The 9092-nt window shown below is 40.8% G+C and overlaps 1 protein-coding gene across 1 annotated transcript; it reads left to right on the top strand.

Moving 5' to 3' along the window:
- The first annotated feature begins 3751 nt into the window (after nucleotides 1-3751).
- Nucleotides 3752-8352, top strand: LOC108672154 (UNC93-like protein MFSD11). Its single transcript, XM_018159780.2, has 8 exons — nucleotides 3752-4141; nucleotides 4811-4980; nucleotides 5574-5750; nucleotides 6581-6840; nucleotides 7049-7171; nucleotides 7471-7648; nucleotides 7783-7979; nucleotides 8182-8352. The coding sequence occupies exons 1-8, from the start codon at nucleotides 4049-4051 to the stop codon at nucleotides 8307-8309; spliced, it is 1326 nt and encodes a 441-aa protein (XP_018015269.1). The 5' UTR covers nucleotides 3752-4048; the 3' UTR covers nucleotides 8310-8352.
- The last annotated feature ends 740 nt before the right edge of the window (nucleotides 8353-9092 follow it).

Below are 9092 nucleotides of genomic sequence, written 5' to 3'. Positions count from 1 at the left end.
CGTGTTTTCCTGTACACAAGCCGATATCGCTTGTGTTTAGTCTGAGATTATAGTAATATGCCCAGTGAATTGTTTGCAGATTTTAAGGTATAATATATTTAAGTCTCCTATCGTTTGATCGTGTTCACAAGCAGGTATCGCATGTGTTCAGTTCAAGATTATAGTAATATGCCCAGCAATATTTGCGGTAAATATATTTAAGTCTCCTATCATTTGATCGTGTTCACATGCTAATTTCGCATGTGTTCAGTTCAAGATTATAGTAATATGCTCAGTAAATTTTCGCGGTATAATATATTTAAGTCTCTAATCGTTAGGTCGTGTTCACAAGCAGATATCGCTTGTGTTCAGTCTGAGTTTATAGTAATATGCCCAGTAAATTTTTGCAAGGTCTAAGGTAAGATATAATGAAGTCTCCTAACGTTTTATCCTGTTCGCAAGCCCATATCGCTTGTGTTCAGTCTGATATTATGGTATTATGCCCAGTAAATTTTTGCAAATAATAAGGTATTATATATTTTAGTCTCCTATCGTTCGATCGTGTTCAAAAGCATATTTCGCTTGTGTTCAGTTTAAGATTATAGTAATATGCCCAGTCAATATTTGTAAATTCTAAGGTATAAGATATTGAAGTCTCTTAATGTGAGATCGTGTTCAGAAGCAGATATCGTTTGTGTCAGTCCGAGATTATAGTATTATGACCAGTAAATTTTTGCAAATTCTATGGTATAATATGTTTCAGTCTCCTATCGTTTGATCGTGTTCACAAGCAGATGTCGTTTGTGTTCAGTTTAAGATTATAGTAATATGCTCAGTAAATTGTTATATGTTCTAAGAAATAATATATTTAAGTCTCCTATCGACTGATCGTGTTCAAAAGCTGATATCGCTTGTGTACAGTCTGAGTTTATAGTAATATGCCCAGTAAATTTTGTAGATTCTAAGGTATAATATATTTAAGTCTCCTATCGTTTGATCGTGTTCAAAGCAGATTTCGCTTGTGTCCAGTTTAAAATTATACTAATAAGCTCAGTAAATTTCTCTATAATTTAATCTATGATAAATTTGGGTTTCGTATCGCTTGTGTTCAGTTTAAGATTATAGTACGCGTATCACTTAAGACATATTTCTGTACTAAATAGTGTGACATATAACCTAAGTCCACAATTGTTTGGTGGTCTCCAGACAGACATCGCCTGCTTTCAGTTTGCGACTGTAGTTGTATGTGCCGCAAATCTTTCTATATTCAAAAATGTACAATACTTGAGTCTCCATCGTATGTTCGTCTTCAGACTTGAATATAGCTTGTGTTCAATTTATGATTATCATAGTATGCTTAGTTTTTACTTTATATTCTAAGGTGTGATATACTAGTCTATATCTTGAGTCCCTATACATCGCTAGTCTACAGACGTAGACATCAGTAGGTGATCATGTCTGAATGCTCAGTAAATTTGTCAATATTCCATTGTGAGATATTTACTTAATTACTTTATCGTTTATTCGTCTCCAGACGTAGATATCTCTTTATTTAGTTTTTGACTATATTAGTATGCTCAGTAATCTTTTTTTAAATCTTAAGGTGTGATATATTTCTCAAGTCATCTAAAGTTTAGATTTCTACAGACGTAAATATCGCATGTTTTCAGTAGGTGACTAAAGTAATATGCTCAGAAATTTTCCTTTTAAATAGATAGTGCCCATCATTGGCTCGTATTCAGACGTAGCAATCGCTTGCGTTCGGTAACATAACATGACATAACATAGTGATCTCGGCGCTGCAGTGTAGGCCTGATGTGGCTTGTCGCCGATTCTTTTCCTCTTCGTGCCTTGTTCACTGAAGATCTAAAATCGTGTCATTTGACCGGATTTTTTCATGACTGGCGATAGTTTGAAGTAGCTACTCGACTTCCACCGGGTTCGATATGGTGCTAGGCATTTCAAATCTGAACATATATTATTCCATAGCTTTATCTAGTCTGTTCTTGAACGCGTTCATACCTGGAGCGCCAACGATGTCATCGGGGAGGCTGTTCCACATGTCGGTGATTCGAAGCGAGAAGAAATTTTGTCGCGTGGAGAAGTTGCAGCGCAATTTTTTTAGTATATAGCTGTGGCTCTTGGTGTTGGTTCTTGTTTCAAATTCTAGTAATCCTTCGGGGACCTTGGATAAACCATGAGTATACTTATATACTTCAATGAGGTCCCCACGCAGACGTCGATAACTGAGGCTTGGAAGCTTCATAATCTTCAATCTTTCTTCATAGGACTTGCCCTTCAAGCCTGGAATTATCCTTGTTACGCGCCTTTGAACATTCTCTATTAAATTTTTGTCCTTTTCAAATCTCGGTGACCATACAACGTTTCCAAACTCTAGATTCGGGCGCACAACAGCAACAAACAACTGCTTCATCGCTTCTGCATCTAGGAACTCGTATGAGCGTCTGATTAATCCAAGAAGTTTGTTGGATGTGTTAGCTTGCGTTTCAACATGCTTAGAAAATTTTAGCTCCTTGTCGACATAAACTCCGAGATCTTTTTCCACACTAGACTGTTCAACTATTACCCTCTCGTTGCAACCATGTCTTCTCATACTGTAACCTTGCTGTTCATTGTTCTTCCCGAGGTGAAGCACTGTACTTTACACTTGTCAGCATTAAACCACAGCTGCCGCGTATCAGCCCAGTTAACTAAGCTGTCAAGATCATCTTGCAATTGCGCTTTATTTGACGCATTCTTCACTGAATTATAAACTTTTGTGTCGTAGGCATACATGGAGCACACGCTGGACACTGCTTCTGGCAGATCGTTTATAAAAGCAACGAACAAAATAGGCCCAATAACGCTTCCTTGTGGCACGCCACTGCGCACTGATGCCCAGTCTGACACAGTTCCGTTAATACTGACACGTTTTCGTCTACCTACTAGAAACTCTCTGATCCATTGGAGTACGTTTCCCTCAATTCCCAAAAACTTCACTTTACGTAACAGCCGCTCATGCGTAACACTGTCAAATGCCTTGGCAAAATCGAGGTACAATGCATCCACTGGTTCCCTTTCGTCCAGCAGGCGAGTCCACTCGTTCAACGTAGATAATAAGTTAGTGGCCGGTGCAGGATCTACCGGCAATAAAACCATGTTGACAATCTGATAGGAGATGGTGAGCAGTCAACAGATTCGTAGTGTTGGCAAACGGTGCCAATCACAACACGTCAAATTTCTCAAAGTAAATCCTGTCCTCTTTGTCCTCTGGGTTCTGAAATGCATCGAGAATATGGATTAATACGAGAGGCTTTCTATGATGATTGGTGATTATTAGCCGGAATTCATCAACCGTGCAATGCCTTTCTAGCCGGAAATTTCCAGACGCTGAGTTATGTGATGATGACAGTACTATACTTCGTAATGTATAGAGAATTATTAATTTACTTGTTTAAAAGATACAACTTATTTAAATTTATGTATAAATAGGATTTTAAAGTAACGTGCATTGCCACACAAGAGCATTGTAACATCAATCAGTTCAAATCAATCAATGAATCAATAGTAATCAATAAATTAATCAATGAATAATATTTTGCACGATAGTGATTCATTTACTACAGCCTTATTTATCGTTGAGGCATGATATGCCTCGAAATACCGGAATTTTTCACTTCCACTCAAACTTTATATAGTTTTTTCAAAGAGTTGATTCAATTTCCCAATAAATATTTCAGGTTATACAGTTCAACTCTAAATTTACAGAGAAGTATATTTCTTCATTTTCAGGGTCGAATAATATTCTTAAATCAATGAATCCTCTCGCCATTACCGCCTGTGTTCAAATAAGCTTATTCCGCCATCTAATTCTTGCTTATTTATTTTTAAATCTTCTGGTACAGCTAGAGTAAAATTTTATTGGCCCCTTCTATGCATTATTATAGCATTTGCTAAATATTGAACATTTACAATCAATTCTTTACTTGCTAGTTTGGTTTCTAATCTATGCTCCCAACATAAGAAATAAAAGAAATTTCGAGTTAGCAGAGTACTCGACGCCGCAGCCATGGCGTTGGAGCGACGCACGCTGGGGGTGGTGGTGCTCGGCTTCGCCTTCATGCTGATCTTCACGTCCTTCCAGACGCAGGGAAATATGCAGGTCCAGCAGCTGCCCTTTGTTTCCAGGCCTCACTGGTCATTATTTCCGTCATCCAGGGTGTTTGGCCATTGTCTGTGTGGCGTGTTGTTTCCAGGCCTCCCTGGTCATTGTTTCCGTCATCCAGGGTGTTTGGCCATTGTCAGTGTGTTGTGTTTTTGCAGGTCTCCCTGGGCATTGTTTCCGTCATCCAGGGTGTTTGGCCATTGTCAGTGTGGCGTGTTGTTTCCAGGCCTCTCTGGACATTGTTTCCGTCATCCAGGGTGTTTGGCCATTGTCAGTGTAGTGTGTTGTTTCCAGGCCTCACTGGTCATTGCTTCCGTCATCCAGGGTGTTTGGCCATTGTCAGTGTGGTGTGTTGTTTGCAGGCCTGACTGGTCACGATATCCATCGTTCAGGATGTTGAACGTGGCTCTTATCGGTTATGTCATTTGTCTTGTCAGAGAAGAAAATTCTTTAAAATCTTGCTTGAAAATTTTAACTAGTAGCTGGCCTTTGAAGCGTTTTCAATGCTCACAATTTTTGTAATCTTCATTGCAATTAACTTTATAATCGTAAAACAACATGAACAAGTATTGATTCTGAAACATTTTACTGTTTTTGCATTGATACACGTTATGAAAATGATGGGATTGAGCAACGAGCCTCGTTAGCAACTGTCGTCCGTTTCAGCAAGTGGTGATCGACAGCATCCAGAAGGAGGACCCGAGCTTCACAGGCTCAGGCTACGTGTCCCTGGCCATCATCTACACCGTGGTTGCCATCACCAACTGGTTTGCTCCATCCTTCATTGCCATCCTGGGGCCTAAACTTACCATGGTGGCCGGGGCCATCCCTTACACGTGTGTACCTATCCTATAAGGAGTTAACTCTTCTTATACTCGCACATTTAACCAATCCTTAAGTTTACTTCCTCCGCGGTACCTCGTATCGGTCCGTTGGTACACGTGCCATACGTAGGAGTATAAATTAAAAGATGTCACGGCAAGCCCTTCAATTGCTATTCTCTTAAACATGGACTAACCATATCGTTTCGAATACCACCCGATCAAATACCGCCAATAAATTTCTTTCTTTTATTTGGTCTTAATTCATTTTGCTCCAATGCCGATTACATATGAGATTGTGGTGCATTGCTCTAAATGGCATAAAATGGCTTGCTATCTCCATCACTGTTCCTACCGATCTTCATTCGAATACAGGAATCTTCCGCAAGCTTACTAATAAGTAGTTCAAATTTCTGAATTTTTCTGAGCTGTTATACATTTTCTGGAACAGTGGAACTCTGAACTGTAACTCCAAGACCACCCTGTCCGGGATGACAAGTCCCAACACCACGGCTCTTGGGTATTGTGTTGGGACTTATAGCCCCGACATAAATAAGTGACCATGCCAAAGTTTTATTTGTCATGACGCTCGGTTTGTTCATGGCTAGTTTGTTCATCGCGTCGTTCCTGTGGCCGCACACGTGGCTGCTGTACCTGGTGTCGGTGGTCGTGGGTCTCGGAGCTGCCCTCATCTGGACCGGCCAGGGCAACTACCTCACCCTCATGTCCGACGACGCCACCATAACCAGGAACTCTGGCATATTTTGGTCTATGCTGCAGTGCAGGCAAGTGCTGCAGTGAAAAGAAAAAAATTAATCCCACCAGCAGATGCTGCGGCAACTTCAGAAGTTGCTGCGGCAAATTACTTTTGAGCCTTCGTTTGCTCTGAAATTCTTGACATGCGACAGATCAACAGCATTTCGTTTCCTTGCCAGATTTTTTATAAAGTAAATTAGATAAAATAAATCATAAACAGAATACATTTCAGTGTATTAATTGGCATGTTCACGATAACTTGTACTTATGAATTAGAATTAATATATCATTTATTCATTTTCAGAAGTCACATCGGGAGTTATTTATTAGGAAGCTTTTTCCTGGGTCACAAATTTAATTCTTAACCCTTATTTGACTGTATGATTTGTACAACTTTGTAATCGTACCGAGTGCGTGTATTGTTTAGCCTAAGCAGGTCGACAAGAGTTGTTACTAATGCAGTCCAACCCCACCCTATATCTACCCACAGCCTCCGAGCTGAGAATCTTAATTGACTTGGCGACGCGACCAACCTCACCATCTAAAACTCCAAATCAGCTTGGGCCACGAGCCCCCATATGTTCCTACCAAAAATATGTAGTACAGTACGGTGTTCTAAAAAATAACGTATGGTGCAGCATAGCCTTCGTACAAATACTGTCACGCAGCATGGAGTTCTAACTAAAACTGTGCCAAGCAGCATGGTGTTCTAACCAAAACTGTGTCACGCAGCATGGTGTCCAACCAAAACTGTGTCACGCAGCATGGTGTTCTAACCAAAACTGTGTCACGCAGCATGGTGTTCTAACCAAAACTGTGTCACGCAGCATGGTGTTCTAACCAAATCTATGTCACGCAGCATGGTGTTCGGCAACATCTTCGTGTTCGTGAAGTTCCGAGGCCAGGAAGTTATAAGTGCCGACACCCGCTTCGTGGTCTTCATTTCCCTGACGGCCGTGTCTGTGGCAGGGACTCTCGTGCTGCTCCTACTGCCCAAACCGGGATCACAATCAGGCAGATCTGATGCCACGAGTTCCCCTGCTAAAGAGCTTATGAAAAGTTTTAAGCTTTTTGTTACCAAAGACATGCTTCTGTTGTCCGTCACGTTCTTTTACACGGGTTTGTCCTATTTTCTTTTATAAGAGCCAAACACTTTTTTTATTTTACATGCAATTTCTCAAAATATATGTAGCGATCTAGCCCTTTGTAAGATTGATAATGAATATTTATGCCCTATGATAATTGTAAACTCTCATATTCAAATACAACATCTTACAATATATACAAATACAACATTTTAGGTACTAATAGTAATGTTACTGTGCAGGCCTGGAGCTGAGTTTCTTCAGCGGGGTGTACAGCGCTTGCCTGAGTTTCACGCAACGTTTCCCTGACCCCAAGATGTTGGTCGGACTCTCCGGCATCTCAATTGGAGTTGGAGAGATCCTTGGTATGAGCTTTTTTTACGCTTCTTGTCCATCCAAACTGTCTTCCTGCCTTCATTACTGCTTGTTTTTTCTTTCTTCTTTTGTAATTTGTAACTGGCTGATTTTAACCCAGTCAATGTGGAACAGATAGCTTCCACTTCCAATTGTGACACTTGTAGACACTTCCCCAGAGCATTGATTGTATCCACCCCATAACGGCTGACTGCACAAGTTCACTAAAAAATCAAAACGACTTGAAGATTTTAACTGTTGTTTGTGCCACAAAAAGCCTGATTCTCTACGATCTACTTCACTTCCTCAGCCGGCGCTACGTTCGGGATCTTCGGTAGCAAGACAATCAAGTTCGGGCGGGACCCAATTGTGTTGCTGGGTTTCCTGATCCACATGGTCTGCTTTTACCTCATCTTCCTGAACCTCCCCAAGGACTCCCCCCTAGGCGACACTTATGGACCTTCTAAATTTTCTGACGGCCAGCCCATGTGAGGCAACTTGCAAAACTCTAATTATGACGTATTGCAAATTTTCAATTGATTCACGAAAAACGTTCACCAGTATTCAACTGTATGTTAACGTATTTGTTAATTTCAATTGACCTCTACGTTGCTTGTGGCAGAGTTTGGATTGCGCTGCTATGCAGCTTCTTGCTGGGTTTCGGCGACGCATGTTTCAACACTCAAGTCTACTCGCTGCTGGGCTCCGTGTACTCTGACAACTCTGGCCCTGCTTTTGCCGTATTCAAGTTCGTGCAGAGCTTCAGTGCCGCCTGCGGCTTCTTCTATTCCACATACATCAGCCTGCACTGGCATCTCGGTACTATACGAATCTTGGTATCCAAAGTTTCTTGTGGTCCAAAATTCCGAAGGTGCTCCAAAATTCGCCCTGCATTCATTTTTTATGATTAGGCACGCTCCATAAAAAAGGCACGCTTGAAAGCACCATATTAAATGTAAGGAATATTAGAATGGGGAAAAATATTCGTCTCTCACATTCAATATGTCTTCTCACTTTGCAGCCATCTTGGTGATTCTCTGCGCAGCAGGCACCTTGGCTTTCTGCGTGGTAGAATGGAAAGCCTACCGCAGAGCAGTCGTCAAAGCTGCAGCTTCGAGCGGCAGCAAAAACGACAAAAAAGCCACTTAAAACTTATTTTATTTTCGTCTTCTTCCCCTCTATTGCAGCTACGTCTGGACTTCGCTCTATTATTATCGCTGTATAGGTAGGTACTTGGAGCGGTAAAGATATATGGTTTCTAAAGACGCCCAATATGCTTAAAACTCATTTTACCCGTTAGTATTATTGTGCGCACCTTGCCGACTATAGTAATAGGAGCGATCAGTCACAAACAACTTATAATAATTTAAAACGTATAATAAAGAAAACCTTTATGTGCTATCCATTATCGAAAATCGACGCGGTTTCGTCAGCAATTGACCGTCTCATCAAAAATGTGACCAGGTAACTCTTAAAATAGTTGTAGGCGTCACTGGAAGTTATGGGACGTATTATGGTCAGTTGTTGACCGAAATACCTCTGAAAATGCAGCTGCCACTGACATGCAGTCAGAGCACCTCGACTCCTTGCTGGTGTAACTCCTTGCCTTGTTAGTCTCTTGCTGACACTCATTTACACACTGACTAGCCGTAAGCTGAGGTCCAGCGTCTAATGTGGCCACTTAAAAATTTATTGAAATATTAATGAATAACTCCCATTTCGACAAAAGTGCGTGGGTATTACCGTCGACTACTCTTGGGCTATTCCTCTTCGACACGCCCCATTCATATAATTCGTAACCAATAATTATGAAATTGAATGAACACATTTCAATTCCCATTAGGCTATGGCGAGGATTTTTTTATTATTTTTACCTCCTCGCGTTCTCAATTAACACGGAAAAACGTGTCGATTCAGTAGAATAGAATAGAA

Source organism: Hyalella azteca, unplaced genomic scaffold, assembly GCF_000764305.2.
Source record: "Hyalella azteca isolate HAZT.00-mixed unplaced genomic scaffold, Hazt_2.0.2 contig3150, whole genome shotgun sequence".
NCBI classification, from domain to species: domain Eukaryota; kingdom Metazoa; phylum Arthropoda; class Malacostraca; order Amphipoda; family Hyalellidae; genus Hyalella; species Hyalella azteca.
The sequence above is the reverse complement of the archived record's forward strand: the minus strand, read 5'-3'. Positions and strand labels throughout refer to the sequence as shown.

Coding starts and splice junctions, on each gene's coding strand:
- LOC108672154 (XM_018159780.2), top strand. CDS start 4,049: ATGGCGTTGGAGCGACGCACGCTGGGGGTGGTGGTGCTCGGCTTCGCC. Junction 7,172..7,470: donor TGGAGTTGGAGAGATCCTTG/GTATGAGCTTTT, acceptor TCACTTCCTCAG/CCGGCGCTACGTTCGGGATC. Junction 7,980..8,181: donor CAGCCTGCACTGGCATCTCG/GTACTATACGAA, acceptor CTCACTTTGCAG/CCATCTTGGTGATTCTCTGC.